The 23,139-nt window shown below is 43.9% G+C and overlaps 1 protein-coding gene across 1 annotated transcript; it reads right to left on the bottom strand.

Moving 5' to 3' along the window:
• Window positions 1-21,048: 21,048 nt before the first annotated feature.
• On the bottom strand, window positions 21,049-22,068 carry LOC306928862 (aquaporin-3-like; the record flags this gene model as incomplete). The annotated part of the gene is made up of 1 exon (XM_079509136.1): window positions 21,049-22,068. One exon carries the CDS (start codon window positions 22,066-22,068, stop codon window positions 21,049-21,051), a length of 1,020 nt encoding a protein of 339 aa, XP_079365262.1.
• Between the last annotated feature and the right edge of the window lie 1,071 nt (window positions 22,069-23,139).

Here is a 23,139-nt window from a genome sequence, read left to right as displayed (position 1 = left end):
TTCTCATATACCTTACATGTGTTGCATGTTTTCTCCACTCTGCAGTGTCTGGTCATCCATGTCAGACCAACAATGGAGGCTGCAGTCACCTGTGTCTGCTCTCACCTGGAGGAGGCTACAATTGTTCCTGTCCCACCAACTCCTACTTGTCAGCTGACAACAAGCAGTGCATGTCCAACTGCACTGCCAGCCAGGTGATTCACCTCAGCTTCACTTGTGTTACTCTGTCTGACTTTATCCATTAAGGACAGGAACCCCTTTTGTTGTTTTAAGCATTATGTTACACTTTAGCCATTGACAAATAGCAGATCTGCACAGAGTGCCGTGCTATTTGTCAAATATTGTGAAAATGTGGCGCAAATCTTTTAATGTATATTCTTTCAGGGCGAATGTTTTTAACTTGTATCTTTGCAGGGAGGGTCCCTGGAACAACATCTTTTCAGATGGGGTCGGCGGCCAATTACATATAATTGTTGGGGTCTTTGACATGAAATATTTTGAGAATCACTGACATAGAAACATAGGTTTTATAGTTTGAGAATCACTGACATAGAAACATAGGTTTTATAGTTTGAGAATCACTGACATAGAAACATGATTTAGAAGACATTTTGTAGAATCTGGTCCTCAGTCCTAAATGGGTTACATGTCTTTGATACATTACTGATTATTATGGACCTAAACCTCTGTCTCCCCCTTCAGTTTGTTTGTCGGAAAGACACGTGCATTCCATTGTCGTGGAGATGTGACTGTGAGGACGAACACGCTGACTGCTGTGAGTAGAGACTGAACCATTACCTCAGTAGTCATGCTTTATTATCACTGTTTACACTGATTACAATTAATCCTTCTATGTATTCTAAAAACACTAATACATGCTTTATCAGAATAATAATAACACAGTATGAATGCATTAGACAGACAGACTTCATTTCCAGAGTAACATTAGAGTGAAACTAATTCATTCATTATTTTTCTCCTCAGCTCTCCAACTAAAACCAACTCACAACTCAACAGGTGAACAAAATTGAAACTGATTTTTATATCATATTATCCAAGGTATTGTAATGAATGTAATTCGTTTTTACTGCTTATTGCTCTCTGTACAGAGTCCGAAGATGTCAGGTTGGTGGGAGGGACCAGTAACTGTACTGGCATACTGGAGATGAAACACCAGGGAGAGTGGAGACCAGTGTTGGCTTGGTTTGACTGGAACAGGATGTCATCATCTGTAGTGTGTAGACAGTTGGATTGTGGATCTGCTCTTTCAACAGAATTTGCTTCTAGTTCTACACGTCAACCAGGATGGGTGATTCCATCTTCCTGTGTTGGCTCTGAGTCTTCACTGATGGAGTGTGGACCAGTAAAGTCGTATAATTCCACTCTTACACTGAAGCTCAACTGTTCAGGTAAAAGGAATAAACAGTATATGCATCAACAATGTAAAAGTTGTGTTATCATCAACAGTTACATCATACCGAGCAATTTACATGTGTGATCGGAATACGCAAAGCAAGCATGAACTTAGCTCCGTTTGGAACCTCTATATCTACGCTGCTACGCTTTAGCTCCGAGATGAGGTTCCAACAAAAGCTATCCCTGCGCTGGTAGAAATGGGTTGAGCTCGTCGACAAGTAGTGGAATAAACCCCTTTCGCAGGATTTATTTCAAAAAGTAAAGGTATCAGAACCAATTTACAGTTGATAAACTTAACATAGGCACCTAACATTTTAACTGAGGCATCAAACAACCGCTTAAATCAGGCTTAAATAAAAATGTAGTCCAGTCAACCCCTGTCGGCATGCGCAGTAGCCTACTGCTTCCGTAAGATTGCATTGGGAAAACCGGGGAAACAAATCGTACTGGCTGACAAACAACCGCTTTGGTTGTTTGATGCCTCAGTTAAAATGTTAGGTGCCTATGTTAAGTTTATCAACTGTATCTTGGTTCTGATACCTTTACTTTTTGAAATAAATACTGCAGAAGGGGTTTAATCTACTTGTCAACGGGCTCTACACAGCTAGACTCCATTTCCACCAGCGCAGGGATAGCTTTTGACGGAACCTCATCTCGGAGCTAAAGCGTAGCAGCGTAGATATAGAGGTTCCAAACGGAGCTAGCATGAACTGTAGTCAACAAGTTAAAGAATCACACAAATGCAGAAACAAGTGTAGAGGGAACCGTGTAGTGCCTAAAAGATACTAGGAAACATTTCACTGCTTGTACTTTATATATTTATATATATTTATGTATACGTTAGTTCCAGTGGAACCTTCAAAAGAAGGGTTTCACTGAAAAATGCTGGCAGTTAGGGAATAATTAATTAATAAAAGCAGGCAGAGCGAGACTGTTTAGAGTCCTATAAGTGGCCGTTGGCCGTACAGCACAGAGACTAAGTTGAATGCAATATAAAACTAAACGTAAAATCTTGTCTAACTCGTTCTATGCAGGCAATGAGTTGTTTAATGACGTAAACACGTAAAACAGCACCACTCATGATGTCATATGTGGCAGCCAAATGGACTGTTTGTTAGAGTGCAATGTTTGTTTAAGGATGTGAAGCGCCCCTCACTTCACATGAGTGTGATTTCAATTATAATAATAATAATAACTGTGGGCTCTAGTCGTGAGCCCACAATTATTGAAAGTATAATAATTCCGCGCTCAAGATATAATACAACTTTCTTCTAAATACTGACCCCCCCCCCCCCCCCCCCCCCTCTCTCTCTCTCCAGAGTCTGTGAGGTTGGTGGATGGTCCTAGTTTGTGTTCAGGCAGAGTGGAGGTGAAGTCTAATGAGCCGTGGGCCTCAGTGTGTGAAGGTGACTTTGACCAGCAGGATGCAGAGGTGGTCTGTAGGGAGCTTGGTTGCGGAGCTTCTTCGGCCCTCAAGGGGGCGCTCTATGGAGAAGTGAACACTCCCATATGGGCCAAAGAGTTCCAGTGTGAAGGCACTGAGTCTGCTCTCCTGGACTGTAGAGCCTCAAACTCAACCAGAAACACCTGTTTGCCTGACAAGACCATTGGACTCACCTGCTCAGGTAAAGACAAGCTACACCCTGCAATCATTTTTGAGGGGCGCTAGCTATAGGATAGTACGTTGTAGTATAGGCTAGTATAGTTCTGTGTCTGTGTGTGCCACATAATTGAGGCTAAAAGTGAGGACAGAAAAGTGAGGACGCCAATTGTGATTGGCCAGAATGTGATGATGTATGATGATAAGAGCGCCCCTCACTTCACACAAGTGTGATCTTTCATGTTTATTATAAAGTAATACTGTTTAAATGTTTACTCACTTGTCTCTTTACAGTGGTTGAAGATGTCAGGTTGGTGGGAGGAACCAGTACCTGTTCTGGTATACTGGAAATAAAACACCAGGGAGAGTGGAGATCAGTGGACGGTGGGTTTCACTGGAACCTGAAGTCCTCCTCTGTAGTGTGCAGACAATTGGACTGCGGCTCTGCCGTTTCAACAGAAAGGACTTCTGGTTTCACACAACAACCTGTATGGAGGATTACACCTTACTGTGTTGGGTCTGAGTCTTCACTGAGCGACTGTGTCATAATGGAGAATCATGTCACACGGAAAGGTTTGATTACAGGCAAACCCACTGTGAACTGTTCAGGTAACACGATGACAGCAGTCCTTACAGTCTCTCATTTAATCTGTGTGCGTGTATGTATGCGTGCATGCGTGCGTGTGTGCGTAAGTGTCTTCGTGCTTGTGTGTGCATGTGTGTTTATGCGTGTGTGCATGCCTATGTGTGTAGTGACTAGAAAAGGCCTTTGGTGTCATGAGCTACTGGGGAAGATCTTGTGATGATGATGATGATGATGATGATGACGATGATGATGATGATGATGATGATTAGTTATTTGTGTTTTGATTTATTGATATGTCCATATTAATTACTTTATTTTAGAATGGGTACAACACTGTTATCTGTTTAGGTTTTCAGTAAAACAATGTTGACTTTCCTCTGATGTGATTAGATTCAATTTGCATCCATAATGCATTCATACATTCTCTTGTAGATCACTAACATAATTGTATAATCTCTCTCTCTCTCTCTCTCTCTCTCTCTCTCTCTCTCTCTCTCTCTCTCTCTCTCTCTCCCTCCAGAGTCTGTGAGGTTGGTGAATGGTCCTAGTTTGTGTTCAGGCAGAGTGGAGGTGAAGTCTAATGAGTCATGGGCCTCAGTGTGTGAAGGTGACTTTGACCAGCAGGATGCAGAGGTGGTCTGTAGGGAGCTTGGTTGCGGATCTTCTTCGGCCCTCAAGGGGGCGCTCTATGGAGAAGTCAAGGCTCCAATGTGGGCCAAAGAGTTCCAGTGTGAAGGCACTGAGTCTGCTCTCCTGGACTGTAGAGCCTCAAACTCATCCAGAAACACCTCCTCATCGGACAAGTCTGTTGAACTAACCTGCTCAGGTAAAAGCATGTCTTAATGAGAGTAATAACATGTTTTTTCCTTGTCGTACCCCCCCCCCCCCCCCCCCCCCCAATTTCCATTCTGGTCAGTGCAAAATAAATTACTATGCTGTCATGTACTTGATAGTGGGTGCAGCAGATCAACTCATCAACGGCACCACTCACTTCACACTGGGGTGTGATTTTATTTTTGATGCCCAGCTTTGTGGGTCTGTGTGAACACAAACATTGGCTGATGATTGGCTGATCACCCCATAGTGATGATTTGATTGGCTGAGCAAAGTACATATTGAAGATGAAAGTGAGGGCAGAAAAGTGAAGACGCCAAAAGTGATTGGCCAGAATTAAATTTGATTGGCTAAGCACAGAATGTGATGTGTGATGATACATGATGATAAGAGCGCCCTTTCGTGTGAAGTGAGGACGCCACAAGTGATTAGCCTTGAGGATTAGCCTTGAGGACTTGAGGATAAAAAGTGTGGACAGAAAAGTTAAGAAAGAAATTGTGAATGGCCAGAATGAGATGATGTATGATAAGAGTGCCCCTCACTTCACATTACATAGTACATTTGTTTGTTTGTTTGTTTGTTTGTTTGTTTGTTTGTTTATTTATTGCGTTTACTCTCTTGTCTCTACAGAGTCTGATGATGTCAGGTTGGTGAGAGGAACCAGTAACTGTGCTGGTATACTGGAGATGAAACATCAGAGAGAGTGGAGACCAGTGGACGGTTGGTCTGACTGGAACCTGCAGTCCTCATCTGTAGTGTGTCGACACCTTGGCTGTGGCTCTGCCGTTTCAACAGAGAGGAGTTCTGGTGTTACACATCAACCTGCCTGGAGGATTGCACCTCACTGTGTTGGGTCTGAGTCTTCTCTGAGTGACTGTGGAAATAAGATGTCTTCCACCTCCTTGTACGTACTGGAGGTGAACTGTTCAGGTAACAAACTACTACTTCAACGACAGTAATGTCTGACAAAGCCACGGGAAACACTGGCCCTGATCAATTAAACCATTCAGAGCCATTACTTGCTGTTTGTGAAATTAATACGTGTGGATTATTGCGACCGCAGGTCGTATTTACAATGCAATTGTACATGTCAGTCAGTCAGTCAGTCAGTCAGTCAGTCAGTCAGTCAGTCAGTCACTCAAAATCATATATGGTGCCCAGGTCTCATGACATCACGTGACATCATCAGGGAAGGAGTACCCTGATGTCATATAGCCAATGCGACCTTCTGTCGCAACTACTTGCCAGTCCATAGAGCGCCATTGTGAAACCTGACATTTTGAGACATTTTGAGGATATGTCAGAACATGTTCTGACATTCCATATGTTGATCCTTCCCCATCCATCCTTCCATCCTTCCTCTTCGATGTCTCCCTTTTGACTGATAGCTATCCATTCAAACTCTAGACGGGCCTGCCCCAAAGTTATTAGTGTAGCCGCGCCCGGCAGCCGGCGAAAACTAGAGTTCTCAACAGGCCCGAAAATTAAGGCCCGGCCCTCATCAAACCCTGTACACTCAACGCCCATAGGCGTCTTACTGGTAATTAAGCAGCATGTTATGTTCTGATGGGGCATTATGCCTTACTATACTATTGGGCATATGTAACGTTCATCTTGCACATATGATGTCTCTGGTCTTGTTATTGCTTTCATTTCTATTTCTTGCCTTTACCGTCAATGACTCTCTCTCTCTCTCTCTCTCTCTCTCTCTCTCTCTCCAGACTCTGTGAGGTTGGTGAATGGCACTACTTTGTGTTCAGGCAGAGTGGAGGTGAAGTCTGATGAGTCTTGGGTCTCAGTGTGTGAAGGTGACTTTGACCAGCAGGATGCAGAGGTGGTCTGTAGGGAGCTTGGGTGTGAGGCTCCTTCAGTCCTCCAGGGGGCTCTCTATGGAGAAGCCAATGTTTCAATGTGGACCAAAGAGTTCCAGTGTAAAGGCCACGAGTCTGTTCTCCTGGACTGTGGAACTTCAGACTCAACTAGAAACACAAGCTCACCTTACAAGTCTGTTGGACTCACCTGCTCAGGTAAAAGACAAGCTAAACTTTTGGTTTGGAACTTTGGATTATTATTTCATGAATAAATAAATATGAATCTTTACTGTTTATTCTCTGGTCTCTGTACAGAGTCTGACGATGTCAGGTTAGTGAGGGGAACCAGTAAGTGTATTGGAATACTGGAGATGAAACACCAGGGAGAGTGGAGACCAGTGGATGGTCGGTCTGACTGGAACCTGAAGTCATCATCTGTAGTGTGTCGACAGCTGGAGTGTGGCTCTGCTGTATCAAGAGAAAGGACTTCTGCTTCTACACATGAACCTGTATGGTGGATTTCAGCTTCCTGTGTTGGGTCTGAGTCTTCACTGAGGGAGTGTGGAACAAAGAGGTCTGGCAATTCCACTGCCAGACTGGAGATTATCTGTTCAGGTAAAACAATGACTTCAACAATGACACTTTTACATTATGTCATCTATCTGTCAGTGCAATATCTTATAATTAAACTGGTCATACAGTCAAATCTACTGTATTACCAATTTCAGCCAATCACCTCTGTCTTGTTCCAGATCTGCTGTTTAAGCCAAGCATCACCTCTGTATGCTCCCTTTCTGAAAGCCAGCAGCAGGAGCTGCAGGTGATGGAGGGTTCCAGCTTCAGCATCAGATGCTCCATCCTGCCACAGTACCCAGGAGGCTTCTTCCACCTCACCTTCACTGGATCCAACTCCACGCGCAACATCACTGCGTCCGACACAACATCACTGGATACAACACAACACACAACATCTCTGGATACAACACAACACACAACACCACTGGATACAACACAACACACAACATCTCTGGATACAACACAACACACAACATCTCTGGATACAACACAACACACAACACCACTGGATACAACACAACACACAACATCTCTGGATACAACACAACACACAACGCCACTGGATACAACACAACACACAACACCACTAGATACAACACAACACACAACGCCACTGTATTCAACACAACAAACAACATCTTTGGATACAACACAACACACAGCATCACTGGATACAACACAACAAACAACATCTCTGGATGCAACACAACACACAACATCATTTAATGCAACACACAACATCTCTGGATGTAGCGAAACTCAAAACTATACCCAGACAGCTGTCAATCACTCTGCCACATTCCTGTTTCCTGCAGCAAACCACACCCACCAGGGAAGTTACATCTGTGTTTATCACATCCACGTTTTCTCTCACAACTTCTCCTCTAAGAGCGAGGTCCTCTCTATCACTGTCAGAATCAGAATCAGAATCAGAATCAATCACAATCATGTCACAGGTAACATGAAATGTGGTCTTTTCAAATCACAATTTAAAACTCAATCAAGCAATCTTTAAGCTGTTCTTTTGCATGATGTTTGATGTTCTAACATATTTAACATATTTCCCTCACAGCTTCTCATCTGACATCTAACGTTCTCAAATGTACAGTCATGGTGCTGCTGGTCTTGATCCTGATAATTGCTGTGCTCTATCGTCTCTGGAAGGTAATTATACTTCTTTATTTGCAATGCAAATGTCAGACGTTTTTAATCTAAGAGAGCCAGTTAATTAAAGCCGGGCACTGCTGTGTTTCCCCAGGTCATCAGAAGGCGTCGTGCGGGAGCGCAGGACATTGGCGTTGTTTATTATAATGTCAGACGGGAGAGCGTCGAGTTAGTTTATTATAACGAATTTGCTCGTTCCGATGTTGAAGCCGGACCGAGTGAGGAGCCAGATTACCACCAGTATGAAGAGCCAGATCAACAAGGAGGTGCTGAAGCTTCACCCTGTGAAGAGACAGATCCACAAGGAGGTGCTGAAGCTTCACCCTGTGAAGAGACTTACCATCAGTATGATGATGTGGGTGTACGAGGAGGTGCTGAAGCTGCACCCAGTGAGGAGACACAATACCACCAGTATGATGATGTGGGTGTACGAGGAGGTGCTGAAGCTGCACCCAGTGAGGAGTCACAACACCTGTATGATGATGTGGGTGTACGAGGAGGTGCTGAAGAGACAGATTACCACCAGTATGATGATGTGGGTGTACGAGGAGGTGCTGAAGAGACAGATTACCACCAGTATGATGATGTGGGTGTACGAGGAGGTGCTGAAGAGACAGATTACCACCAGTATGATGATGTGGGTGTACGAGGAGGTGCTGACGGGGCAAGAAGAGGCAGGAGACCTCCTGTGTACGAGGTGGATCTCTAAAGGGTTTTGAGAGAGCACCACAGTAAAGGTCACATACAGGGCACAGAATAAAGTATATATAGACATAATACAATCTGAATCATCCCGCCTGGTGCAGAACAGGAGACACCATCAATAAATATTAAAGTATACCTAGACGTATAATCCCTATACCAGGGGTCTTCAACGTTATTCACGGCAAGGACCCCTTGGCTGAGAGAGATGAAGCAGGGACCCCCCCCCCCCCCCCACTACATTATTATATAAAATTGTGGAGCACATTAAACATTTTCATTTTTAGATTCACCCATTTTACAGTGACATCATTGTTCTATTTTTTTTAATCTCATTTTTGTTATTGCGAGAACGATGGCTTCCATTATATCATGGTAACTTTTCGGGAATAGAAAGCCTGCCGTTTCTATTAGCTTGGATTCCCCATCAATTATGTCACTGGTGGACGGGTTTCTGAAGTGCCCACAGCCCTCCTATGAGACACAGACTGGTTTCTGAAGTGCCCACAGCCCTCCTATGAGACACAGACTGGTTTCTGAACTGCCCACAGCCCTCCTATGAGACACAGACCAAGTAGGACAAAAATTGACCCCCTCCCTCAAAATAATTATGCAGCTCACCTGCATCTTTTAAAACAGGAAAATCCACCTTTCAGCAGGCCGGAGGGAGAGGAAAGGATCACTTCTCCCTTAAACAGCTGATCACCCCTTTCCCCTTTCTTCCACTCTGTACATATGTTTTATTTGTTATTATTGTTTCTGATTATATTGATTTTTTTACGTCATATCTATGATAGGGCCTGAATCTAAACAAAACCGCAAGGACTTTTGTTTTGATGCTATCCCTTTGAGACTGGGCCCTATCTTGCGCTCCCTTATCCCTAAACTTATTTTTTACTATTTTGAAAATAATTTTAAAATAGTTCAACTAGCCAGTGTTGAACACTGTACTCAGTGTTACTGTATGATTTACAGGTTATCAATGAAAGAATGCTGTACTGTATGATTTACATGTTATCAATGAAAGAAAAACCTGCAAGAAAAGTTGCAGGAAAAACCTTTCTCTTGACCCAAGTTGACCGTGTTATTATTTTGTATAATGTTTTATGTTGCTCACTGCTTTTTGCCTATAGGCTACACCTTTTGTTACATATCTGTTCTAGGTGTGCGGACGTTTTTATGCACGTTTTTTTAGCTTCATGTTAAAATTGAAAATGTGTTTAAATGTTTGATATGTAGGTGTGCGGACGTTTTGAACTATTATGTTAAAATTTAAATTCAATAAAGTTGAAACTCCTTGAGTAAAATGAAGTTGTCCATCTCGTAACTGTCTTGTGTGTGAGTGTGTGTAGTATAGGAAGTTGTCACCAGTTAGGTCTACCCAGAGCCTTCTATTATATGGCTCTGGGTCTACCATGAACACAAACCAAGGCTGCGCGTAATCAGTGGCTGTCCTGTCCGAATTCATAGGGTCGTTCCCTAGTCCTATATGCTACCTATTAGGCTACTCCCTACTCCCTACTATCTACTATCTACTACCTACTACCTATCTACTCCCCATATAGGGATCCAGACTTATATCGGACAGTAGGCCTACTCCCTATATATGTGAACTCAATACTGCCACCATCTGTCAGAGTCAGGTTATTCCCTCCCCAATGATTGTGGATTGCAAATTATTATAAACACATAATGGAGTTTTTATGCATTTGTCGCAATTCAATAAAATAATGTTATGTAAATAGATTAAAAAAAAATATTCATGGATGAAATGAAGGAATTAATGAATAAATAGGTTAATGGAAATATGTGTGAGGCATTTAGGCCTATGTGTTTGTTTTACGATAGGTTATTCTCTTTAAATAGCATGATTATCAATAAATTAATACTTTCGTACCGCAACAGAACTAATTCCTCTCCCACCGCCATGCGCTGTGTGATACAATGAGAACTTTTTATTTTGTCAAAGTGATGCAAGATTAGGCCTACTAACTAAACCCGAAAAGATATGCACGTGCAATATAAAATATTAATATTAACCACATTATCCAGCAATATGAAAACAGTGCACCACCTTGACAATATTATTTTGACAATGAAAACATCATTACATCATTGAATAGCATTTGAAACCACATGAACCTCCGCTATATGCCATGCCTATTCTGGCCTAGGGGGAATAAGCCAAAAATAGCCGATCTACAAGCAACGTTGTGAGCTTGTAGATCGGCTATTTTTGGTAAAGAACATTGGTGTTAACAGAAAAAGCAGTCCAACAATTATTAGGCCTACAATATGCCTACATAATGAGGTTTTTAACATAAAACATAACATAAAATATGTTATATAATCGTTTTATTTTTTTTATTCATGACAGGAATTGATGAATTCCATTTGTACTCTCTGAGTTACAGTCCGTATGGATCCATTTGGTTCCAAACTATCATATCATTTAGCTGGGGACCCCTGGAACTCCCTCAAGGACCACTGGGGCCTGCCTGGGGGTCCCCGGACCCCACTTTGGGAACGATGTATGGGGTAGAAGTGGTAGATCCACTCATAGATATATCTATGGATCCACTCGCCATAGAGGCGAAACTCCTCAAATACTTGATATCACCACTAGATGGCAGAGCGGTAGCGCTGCCGCCATCACTCTATCTATCTAAAGTAAAGTAAACTATGCTTTGTCTATGTATGTAACACGCTCAAACACGCATGTAAACATGCACGGTCGCGCGCACGTGCATACATGCACGCGGCACACATGCACCCTGACATTCATAATGAATATGATACGAATATGACAATTTCGGCTTTGAATTTCTGCTTTAAATAACGGAGTATAAATTGCGCATAAAGTGAAATGTTAATGCAGCTTTCAAGACTGTGTGTGTGTGTGTGTGTGCGCGCGCGTGCGTGTGAAATGAAATGAAATGAAATGAAATGAAATGAAATGAAATCTATATTTACCCAGGGTATCTGGGCTAAGCTCAAGAACTTGTTTCCAGCCAGGCCCTGCTCATAGAACACATTTCATCGTAGTGGTTGATGCCTTGTTCAAGGGCATTTCAGCGGTGGTAATTTTAACGTGTCGGACGGCTGGTTCGAACTGGGAACCTTCCGGTATCTAGACCGCGCCGCTATCCGTTCGGCCACCGCTGCCACTGTGTGTGACGGGGGTCAAGTGTTCCCTTTTCTTTCTTTTTTTTTGTGTTTGCATGATGGCCTTATTTATCTGTCAATGCAATGTTCTCCCTTGTATTACTGTCGTTAATGTTGTGTTGTGTGTTACAATGGTTGTGTTCTTGAACGTCCCCTTTATGCCCCTGATTACCTGATCAGTGCCAGCCCTGTCAACGAATGGGGTGGAGCTCCACTGGCTATAAATGGGGGCCAGAGGATTCATTTCAGAGAGACTGCAAAGAGAGGACAGACACACACAGAACGAGAGGCTTTTGTTGTGCAGAGTGAACCGTGAGTACAAGTGTGATTATGCAGGGAGGTGAATTGAGAAGGAGTTGGAGCAGCAGCAGTGGTGATCGTGCCGGACCGAGACGCTCCAGGGAGACGGGGAAAACCAGACCGGTGCACAACAGAACCATCGCAGCGGTCGGGATAACCCCGGCCGTGTGTGTGAGTACTGTTTAAGCAGCCTTCTGTAGATATACTATAGGGTGTACCAAAATCTCCTGGAGGGGGCGTCAACATATGTGTCACGTGGTAGCGGCCGCCATACTTGCTGGCTTGTCTGGTTTGTTTACATTGAGCGACTATCCGTGTGCTTGTATACGTTCTTTTTTTAAACTGACCTCACAATGGTGCAGATTTGCTCAGTAAATAAGTGCCACAGCAGGTCACGTCGAGGAAATGAGCCAGAACACGGTATTAGATGTTCAGCTTTCCAGCATGGAGACAGCACCAAGGAACCCAGATTGACGAGTTTACAAAAATACGTAGAATGGCTTGGATCGGCGCGCGGGCGCAGAGACATAACGTTCAACAAAGTATCTAAGCACAGCCGTGTTTGTTCACAACATTTTCCTTGTCCTTGTAATGTATTTGGGCCCGACGTTCTTTCTATCCATCCTGGTGTTTGTTCACTATGTTATAGCCAAGAACGAGCTCAATGTTTACAAAAACATACCACCGTCAGTCTATTCTGAGTGATGTGGGCTAGAATTTATTGCCCACGAGAGGGCCGTCCCTAGCTTTTCAGACGCCGCCCTCCTCCTGGTGACGTACACGTTTTCACACGCTATAGCCTATCCGTGCACTAGCTGCTGTGGGCTTCTGTACAACAGAGATACTGGCGGCTCTGTTTGTGTACTTGCAGATCCATGAAGGAGGAAGTGGATGGATTTCGATGATTTAGGACTGGATTGGTGTTGCTCTCTCTGCCCATGCCTGGCTGCCTTGTTAGACTGACTTGCACACTGCGTACATTTGCACATTTTGCACTGGACAGTTTTTAAGAGTTGATGTTGATGGCATAGTTTTAGGATTGTTCGTAGATTAAAGTAATTGCATATTTTAGCTTACCGGTAGTATAATATTTTAGAATTGTGTTTCTTTTGTATTTTGTTTCATTGGCAATTAGAGTCCTCCATGTATTAGTATATTTGTATTTTATTTTTGTAATAAATATTGTAAGTTTATATCTCCGTGATAGATAGCCTCCGCCTCTTGTCTTTTTCCTGGGTTTTCATATGTTTAATTGCTCTGTTGCCTGGTATAAGAACCTGAGTGTCTTTTATATTGAAGTTAAGAGTGTTATACAGAGGACCATCATTAAAAAAGGTGGCGTAGTCGCAAACAACCAGCTTCATTGGGTTTCACAATTATGCACCCTGCACTTTTAACAGTGCACCTCAAATATATATATTGTGTTTCTCATGAAGTAATTCAATTCATGTTCTGTGACTTTAATCGGCCCAGGTCACACGTGGTTGCCATGGAGCAGGGGACTCACCGGACATTTTGAAAGCTGATGACTGATCAATGAATGTTATGTTCCCAATCCCATCTACTAGGGTAAAAAAAACAGCAGAATTGTCCTTTTATTGAAAACTAAATAATTGTGTTGTGTTTTGAACCAATACATGCAGTGGTGACAACTACGGGGGTGCCTGGTAGCTGGAGCACCCCTGAAGAAAATAGGAACACAAATTAATTAGCACCCCTGAGCCTCCCTCCCCCATGATGATGACTGGTTTTGTCACGTAGTCACACTACGAGGGTGGTGGTGGGGGGGGTGTGTGTGTGTGTGTGTGTGTGTGTCCCACTCTTGCCCCGAGTGCGCCATGCCTGGCTGGGTCGCCTCCCTGACCTTGCCCTTCTGTTGCCTCCTAGCCTGGGCACCATTCCATTTCAGGTTTATGAACCGGTCGGGCGGTCGGGAGCGGATGATATCGCTATGTTGTATTGTTTTGTAGTCATCAATCTTCCGGAACTTCCTTTTCCCTCAAACCGATTTTTCTCAATAAAAGCTACAGGCTACGAGAGCTTTTATTGTTATACTTTCGGTTTGAGGGAAAAGGAAGTTCCGGAAGATTGTTCCTGCCTGATGACTACAAAACAACACTACAACATGACGTAAAGATATCATCCGTTCCAGAGCGGTTCACACGGCACTTTTGGAACAGAGACCAGGCTTTCCTCCGAGGTGGGCCCAATTCCAATCTGCTCCCTTGCTGACTCATTGAGCCCTCACTGACTTAGGTGCGCGTTCATGTGAAGTCTACAAGGGCTTGAGGGATGTCCCATTTGAAATTAATTCAGTGAGGGCTCAGCCCTGCCCCTTTATGCACCCTTTTTTGACTTTATGCACCCTTTCCTGACTGAAAAATACCCACAGTTTATATATATATATATTTTTTTTTAAATAAGCTTGTGTTTTTTTGTGTCCGTTTGACTCTCCCACGCAAGGAACACAACGGAGGCCTTTACCAGGGGAATGAGAGGAATCCTCCGAACATCAATCATTTAAATATGCAAATTAGTTATGAATCGCGGTTCTCAAAGGGAGACGAAATGGAAGGGTAAAAGAATATGGAAATGCAATTTATAATGAATGATATTACACAGGAAAGTGTATTTACAAAACTAATAAGATCAGTTTAAATACTAAAATAGACGTAATATTAATAGGCCAAGCAGAGATGGTCATGAAAACTTGCATATTTCTGTATTATCTCATGCTAAAATCTGAGATGCCTATATTGATTTTATTTTTAACTATAAGCTCTATGCAGTGTTTTACGAAAGTTACTCTTCAAATAGGGTAGGCACTAGGCATAATAAAGCCTCGGCTTCAGCCTACACCTTCTTGGTTATGTTTAAAGCACTGTGATGCAAAGTGTCATGACTGGCAGCTGGAGGCAAATGGGATTGGGCCTGAAAGCCTGGTGAGGTGATGTTAGTTTAATAGTTGCCTCCCTTCCCCTGGCTGAATGTGAGACTTCTGAGCTGAAGAGACTTTGGTTAATGAGTTTGGAGGTATATTAGGGACTCTGTGTTATTGGTTAGGTTGCTCGATTATAATGCTGTGTTTCCCGAGATTGTAAATTCATGTTATATTGCCCTGGGAGGGTTTCCTGAGTTAATTTAAAGAGTGTTTGAGTGCAAGTCGTTGTCTGGGTTATTTTGCATAAGGGTCCAAATACTGACGTGTTCCTGACATTTAGTTACGTTCTCAGAGCAGGCATTCAAATGCTAATATGGTGCTTTGGTGTACAAACACATGCAAGATGCAGAGCAGTGTTGTTTTTGTCGACTAAAACTAAGACGAAAAATGTTCGACTACCTTTTTTCACTGACAAACTAAATGGAAACTAAATAAACTATAAAGCTATGATGACTAAGACTAAATATATAAATATATTGACAATTTTGTCAACAAATAAAAACTAGACTAAAATGTTAGGAAAGGACTAGAGTGGACAAGAGATCCAGTATAAGTAATTTTACACTAGATGTGTAGATCGTAGATCGGCTATTTTCAGCAAGTGTAAAATCAGTCTGCATCAAGGCCCGACAAAATACATTTTTCGACTAAGCCGTAGACTTAGTCGACTAAAATCTTCTGATCTTTAGTCTACTAAAACTAGACTAACACCAAGACATTCCTGGTGACTAAAATGTGACTAAAACTAGAGGAAAACTATTCAAAAGACTGACTAAAACTAAAATAAAAAACTGCTGCCAAAGATGCAGAGGACTTTCTTGCCGGGGAAGGGCGACTGCAAAAGCATATAGGCTTGGCTAGTGCAGTTCTATGGGAATGAGTTTGACAGTGTCACGCCGACACAGTGACACTGCATCGTGACACCTTCCTCATGCAATGAATGCATGGTATGTGAATAAGCGACCGCCACATTTCAGCTAATAGACATTCATTAAACGACCACTTCACCACTTTTCAACTTGTCTTCATATAATTGCCGTCCTCACTAATGTTCATGATACAATGCCACACTTTTCTTCTAGTCACACATTAAAAGTCCATAGACTTGCCTGCCACATGACTTCACGTGTTGGTGCTCTGAGAAACATTAAAAGTCCTGCCACATGACTTCACGTGTTAGTGCTCTGAGAAACATTAAAAGTCCTGCCACATGACTTCACGTGTTGGTGCTCTAAAACATTAAAAGTCCTGCCACATGACTTCACGTGTTAGTGCTCTGAGAAACATTAAAAGTCCTGCCACATGACTTCACGTGTTAGTGCTCTAAGAAACATTAAAAGTCCTGCCACATGACTTCACGTGTTCGTGCTCTGAGAAACATTAAAAGTCCTGCCACATGACTTCACGTGTTAGTGCTCTGAGAAACATTAAAAGTCCTGCCACATGACTTCACGTGTTAGTGCTCTGAGAAACATAAAGTCCTGCCACATGACTTCACGTGTTGGTGCTCTGAGAAACATTAAAAGTCCATAGACTTGGCTGCCTCATGACGTCAGGTTTACTGCTCTAAACAAACATGAGCTGCCACTCTATATTTCAAAAGTGCTCTAAACAAACATTTTAAAGTCCATAGATGGACTTTAAAGGCGTTGGAGGGACCATGCAGTGCCCCTTCAAATCAACGCATCTGTAGATGGTAATTTTACAAGACTGCAGTAATCCAAATGGTTCTCAACATTGGGTCAGGGGGGACCACCATAGGGGTCCAAATGAATCCTTAAAGGGTCTCGAACTCTAAGAGCGTAAACATGGACCCTCACGGCCACGGGTGCTTTTGGTTCTACATTAATAAAAAAAAAAAGTATGAAACGTGAACAAAAATAAGTGCAGTTCTGAGACATCGGGTGGTGACCGGTTACAATGGCTTTCCAGATCCTTGTAGTTCAGAGTCACACTAGGAAAACCAAAAACAAACAATATATGGCCCAGTGTGAAGCGGTGGCTTTCATGTGCGTCCTGAAGCTGCATGTGTCTCTCTGTGTGATCCATGTCTTCCCGGTAAGCAGTTGGTTGAGGTATTTCTTATGGCAATAACAATAATAGTAGTAATTCAAGATTGAAAGGCCGGATATGCTGCTCTAGTGTGTGCTGTGTCGTGTGTCACGCATGCGCCGTGAGTGCGTGTGCGACTGTCCTGGGTCTCTTTTGGTTGTAATAAGTTGCAGGTGTTCATTCTACATGGAGACATGTAGCTGCAACTGTACAGACAGACATACAGTCACTTGTTGAAGTGGCCATTAAGCACTGCTTTAAAAAACAAAACAAAAGGAGAACAAAAGACCGAGACCGGGTGTGTACAACTTGAATCACCAGGCCTGTGGTCCAGAAACCCCTTGGGTGTCTGTTGGAAGTAGTCTAACATTTTAAAAACTCACTCGGCGCCATTAGCGCCTTTTGACGCCTCCCGGTCCAAACGCCCTCTGCGGCGAGTTCGCCTTTTGACATCCCGTACACACTCATACACTCCGGTAGCTGTCCGATGGGAAAACAACAACAAAAAAACAAAACGGAAAAGAAAACTCTGCTGGCTTATGCTGTCTATATGGGAACGCAGATTTTAGAATATCTCGGATTCTTCTTTTTGGCTCAAAACGAGCTTTATTTGCGGCTCGTTTCTATAAACGATATGATCCTCGGTATACAAAATGTATGTTTTGGTTGAATTAAATAACAATCAAGGCACCTTCAAACTATAGTCTCAGACTGGGCGGCAGTCCTGGAGTAGCTTTTTCAGACACCAGATGGCGGTCAATGTTAAATGCACAAATAACAACCAAGTCACTGTAATGTCAGTTGTTTTCTTTCTGTGTTGTGTGTCTTAATAATAATCCCATATGGGATGGTTCAAAATGGTGGCATGACACGAAAATAAAAATGTCATTCATTCATTCATTCATTCATAAAGTACACTGGAAAATGGTTCCAAGTTTCCCAAAACAAAAAACGTAAAAAAAAAAAGATAGAAATAACTGATCTACAAACACACAACGTATGGCAATGAAATGTGTTTGGAGTTTGTGGTTCAACAATGTTCTGTTCTTACAAAAAGAACTGTTAGGTAAGGTGGAAGCATTTGAAAAGAACACACCCTTCACCCACAGTCTATTAACCAGGGCTCTGATTGTAGGTGAGCAGAGCTGCTTGGTTTCTGCTGCCTGTGCTATCTCCATCACCTCTCTCATAGTCTCTCCATAGTGACTGGTCTTATCCATCATAGTCTCTCAAATGGGGCTACTGGTACTTTTGGGGTACTCTTTAAACGTTAAATACAATACATACATTAAATGAAAAAAAAAAGTCTCATATTCTTAAGAACAATTTATCCCACATTTATTAAAGAAAATCACACTCGTATGAAGTTCCGGCCAATCACTTTTGGCGTCCTCACTTTTCTGTCCTCACATTCCGTGCTCAGCCAATCAAATCATCGCTATGGGGTACACACAAAGACACAAAGCTGGGCATATAGGAGGGGCTAGCACCCCTCAAATATATGTTGAATCCGGAAAGTGTCATACATGCTTGAAAAATATTATAATTGACAATATTTTCGATATTAAAAAAAGAAACAAAAAGAAAACAGCGGGTGAAGTGCTATGAGCCCTTCTGCGTTGTGATGGAGGATTGTGATTGTCAGGCCAGTTCAGTGTGTGTGAGTAGGTGGCATTGCATAGATGCGTCTTCAAAACCAGGCTTGTCTCATGCTCTTGAGGGCTGCAGTGCAGTGCAATGTCATTAATCCGATCGCTCATTATTCCGACTGGCCGGGAATACCAAGGGGTGCGCGTGCTTATCCGACACGCCGAAGATCCGACATGCGGAAATCACCCGTTGCTCCCGACATGCGTTGGTCCAACATGCATTGCTCCGTGCTTGCGGTTAGGCTTTGAGGTAGGTTGTTGGTCTAATGACAGTCGGATTGTCTGTCGAAACTAAAGCCTGTACCCGATTACTAACCATGTGACCCGAGCGTGGATTTGACTCTCCTCCATATTAGTGTTGTGCATTCCGCTGAGAGAGGTTAATTTACATGCAGTACTGAGAGCAACGTTAAGCCAGGTTTGAAATCCACCGCGGGGTAATCTGGTCCGGCCGAGCGTCCTTTATCCAGGGCTAGGGCATATTTGTTATTCTGCACCATACCAAAGTCACATTTTGACTACAGTGGAATATCAATGGTCTTTTGCTGTCAGTGTAACCAGATGTAAGCCACTCATCTGTGCTGTCAACAAAATAATAAAAATTATGCCTTTTCTCCACATGCATGCACTGTTTGCTATTAAAGTCCGATCAATCGTCTTTTGTTCAAATGGCAGACAGGTGTCAAAAGGTCTCTACACAAATTATAATACATTAAATTAATATGAAAAGATAATAATCATAAAGAATATGTTAGGAATCTTTGCCCCCTTCATTTCAAAATGTACTTACTTACTTACTTCATTTCAAAATACGGGGTGTTCTTTGCCGCTGCAGGGGGGAAGAGCCTGCTTTGACCTCCCGGTGGAGGCTCCTCACTGGCAGGTGAACCAGTAGGGTACAACAGTATGTCCTCCCGGTGGAGGCTCCTCACTGGCAGGTGAACCAGTTTAGGGTACAACAGCATTGTCAGTACAGAAATGTGTGTGGAGGAATACTTTGGCATAATGACTAAATTGGGAGAAAAGGGCTTAAAAAAAGATTTGGCTATAAATACAAATTTAAATCTTTATTTTTCATGCCATGAACCATGTTGTGTTGTACAAGCAAATATTGTAAAGATTCATGGGAAACTGCACTAAAATATGGGTCCACCACTGCAGAGTCCTGGCTCTAAGCCACAGCAGTGCATCCGGCCTGGCCGGGCGTCTACACAAACACTTGAGCGTCTCCCTAGGGAGATCCTCGCTGCTCGTCCCACTGGGAGGAGAACCCGGGGATCACATCTCCACGCTTGCCTTGGGACACCTCGTGATCCGACCCCCCCAGGAGGAAGTGGCTAATATTGCTCAGGAGAGGGAGGTCTGGGGCACTGCGCTCCGCGACCCGACTCCGGTTGAATATGGATGGATGGAAGCTCGATGGGGAGGGTAATATTCGTCGCTGCAAGTACTCGCAGCGGCTGGGGGCGGAGGAGTAGGGGGGAAACGCTGCGTCCTCCCGGTGGGGGCTCCTCAGTGGCAGGTGAGCCAGTAGGATAGAACAACATTGGAAAACAGTGGAAGGAATCTACTACTAAAACTACAAACTACATTTGGGTTCAAAACAAAATGGTTAAAAAATAATACATTTGTATGTATGGGCCAACCCTGGCCCAAAAAGCACATGTTTGCTAACAGACCTTGCCAGAAGACATTCATGATAATATTGAGTTAGTCATAGCACCACCTACTGGCAACAGAAGGAATATCTGGACCCCGACTCTACATCACTGGTAAATTGGTTGCTTACAGGTCTGTAACTCTGAAAGGGTACAAATGGAATTTGTACGCGACCCAGTCAGCGGGTCCTCATGCATATCAAACTGAGGGTCCTTAAATCACTAGCTTAAACTGTATACCTACAATATAGTTCTGTTTAGCATCAAAATAAAAATACAATAACTTTGCCCCCCTTCTGGCAACAGAACAGTTGTATAAAGTCTACATGGTCACCAAATAATTTCCAAACTTCACAGGTGATGAAGCCGGAGGACATCTAAAGCCCAAACCACACCAATGGGTCGAGACGGGACGAGACGGTTTTAGCGTTCGTCCCAGTGGTGTGTAAATTATGTCCTGTTGCATGTCGACCCAAGTGACTCTGGTTCAACTGGTTCAATTCAACGGCCCAAACCACACCAATGGGTCGCCTATGCAACTCCTCGCAAACCGCTTGGTTGCAAGGAGTTGTATGGCGACAAGTAGAAAGTCCCCTACGGAATTTGAGCGCCGTCGGGGTTCGAGTCGACCGCCGCTTCTCCCGGCTGGGCCTGATCGTCGCTGATTTCCCCGTCGCTGACTGCCCCGTCACTCCGCCTGGGTTCCGAGAGGTGCAGCCCGATGAAGAGGTGATACATAGCTGCCCCCAGAAGTCCACCAAACATCGGTCCCACCACGGGGATCCAGAACCAGTACCTTATCTTCTTATCAGAATCATAGAAGACGTTCCAGCCCTCTTGTCCCCATCCCGCGCAGAAGGTGAACAGCCGCGGCCCCAGGTCCCTCGCGGGGTTGATAGCGTAGCCGGAGTTGAGGTGCTGGGACACTCCGATGGCCAGGATGAGCAGGCTGATGCTCAGGGCCTCCAGGAACCGTTTAGAGATCACGTAGGCCGGCTGCGCTGCGTCGTCAATGTCCTTCGGAATGCCCATATTCTTCCTGTCGGTGATGGCCAGGACCAGCATGGACAGGATACCGGTTGCACAGATCTGCTCTATGAAGCCATTAAAGTATTCAAGATGTTCACTAGGATACGTTGCAAATATGCCCGCCGTTTCCATACCTGGCCATTCAAGCTTCCTAGTACCGTCAGGGTTACGATACATAATAGCATCATTATACACCGTATAGACTGCCAGCGCTCCGAAAAATGCGCCGAAGAGTTGTGCGGTCACATAGTACAGAAACTTCCACGCGGGCAGCCTGCGCATGAGCACCATGGGAAGGGTGATGGCGGGGTTCAAATGGGCTCCCGACGTTTCGCCCGCGATGATAATGGCCATCATGGCTCCCAAGGCGAAGCCCAGGTTGATGCTCAGGATGTCGGCCCTCGGCAGAGGCCCCGGCACTTGTCCGTGAGGATAGCTCAGCACCGCCTGGGCCACGGAGCCACATCCGAAGTAGATCAATATGAACGTGCCCGCAAACTCGGCCAGCACCTCTCTCCACACGCCGTGGACGGGCTTGGGAGCATGTTTGCTCCTGAACTCTTCGTATCTCGCACTTAATGTCATCTTGATTCGGTCTGAACATGCCGTCGCCTTTACCGTGCTTTTATACTCACCCGTTGACTTTGATGACGTCACGTCACCCGCCCCCCAAATCCCCGCCATTGGCTGTGGTCGGCCATAGTTAATTTGGCAACCGAGCCAATGAGCTAGCGTAGAGCAGTGGTCCTCAAAGTGGGGTTCGAGGGCCTTCGGGGGTCCTTGATGGGGGTTTCCACAGGGTCCCCAGCTAAATGATTGGTAACCGAACAATAGAACCCATTTGGTTCTATTTGTAGACACTCTCAGGCCCCTTTTCCACCTAAAGAACTTTGGTTCTAGAACTGGTTCTGTTCTTTATTATTTAATGACGGTTTATATCACATCTGCATCTTCCAAGCTGAATAGTGACACGCCCACTTTGGGTCCCACTTCAGCAGAGAAGTATTGTTTTGCTTCCGGTTCCAAACCTACTTAAAGGAGCATTCAGTGATTTGGGTGATTTGGAAAACCCCCCGGTCCGCCCCTGTAACAAGATGTGCACATGCACGCACTACAGTGGGGGGACATGCGACAGGCCAACAGCACACACACCAAGGCCCGCCCCCGCTCGATCATGATTGGCAGAACTAAGGCCCCTCTCTATCCTGATTGGATGAAGGCTGGGCCACCTAGCTTTTTGACCCCCAGGGGTTAACTGGGGACAGGGAGGAACTCCTTATATGGTCAACACACTCTATAGTAGGGAGGATTATCACAACAAAACAAAAAAAGAAGTGATATTTGAATTAAGTGAAATCACTGAATATACCTTTAAACATGATCATCAGGTATTATGATTATGAGGAAGGTTGTTTTGTTTTTGTATTTTATTTATTCAAAAAGGTGTACACACAGAAAGTTTTAAAATGATGTTTTTGATGTGGCCACACCCAGTTCATTAACTTTTCTGTGCCGATAGGTGGCAGCACAAGCACACCTAAGGAATGCCACGTGTCCGCTCTAACTCTACGATCCTTGTTTCCTTTCCGGGTTATTCAGGAAGGTGGGAGCTTATGTTGGCATTAGCTCAGTCCCCTTAGCTATCATTAGTTAGTT

The sequence above is a fragment of the Electrona antarctica genome, assembly GCF_951216825.1.
Source record: "Electrona antarctica genome assembly, chromosome: 8".
Lineage (NCBI taxonomy): Eukaryota > Metazoa > Chordata > Actinopteri > Myctophiformes > Myctophidae > Electrona > Electrona antarctica.
The sequence above is the reverse complement of the archived record's forward strand: the minus strand, read 5'-3'. Positions and strand labels throughout refer to the sequence as shown.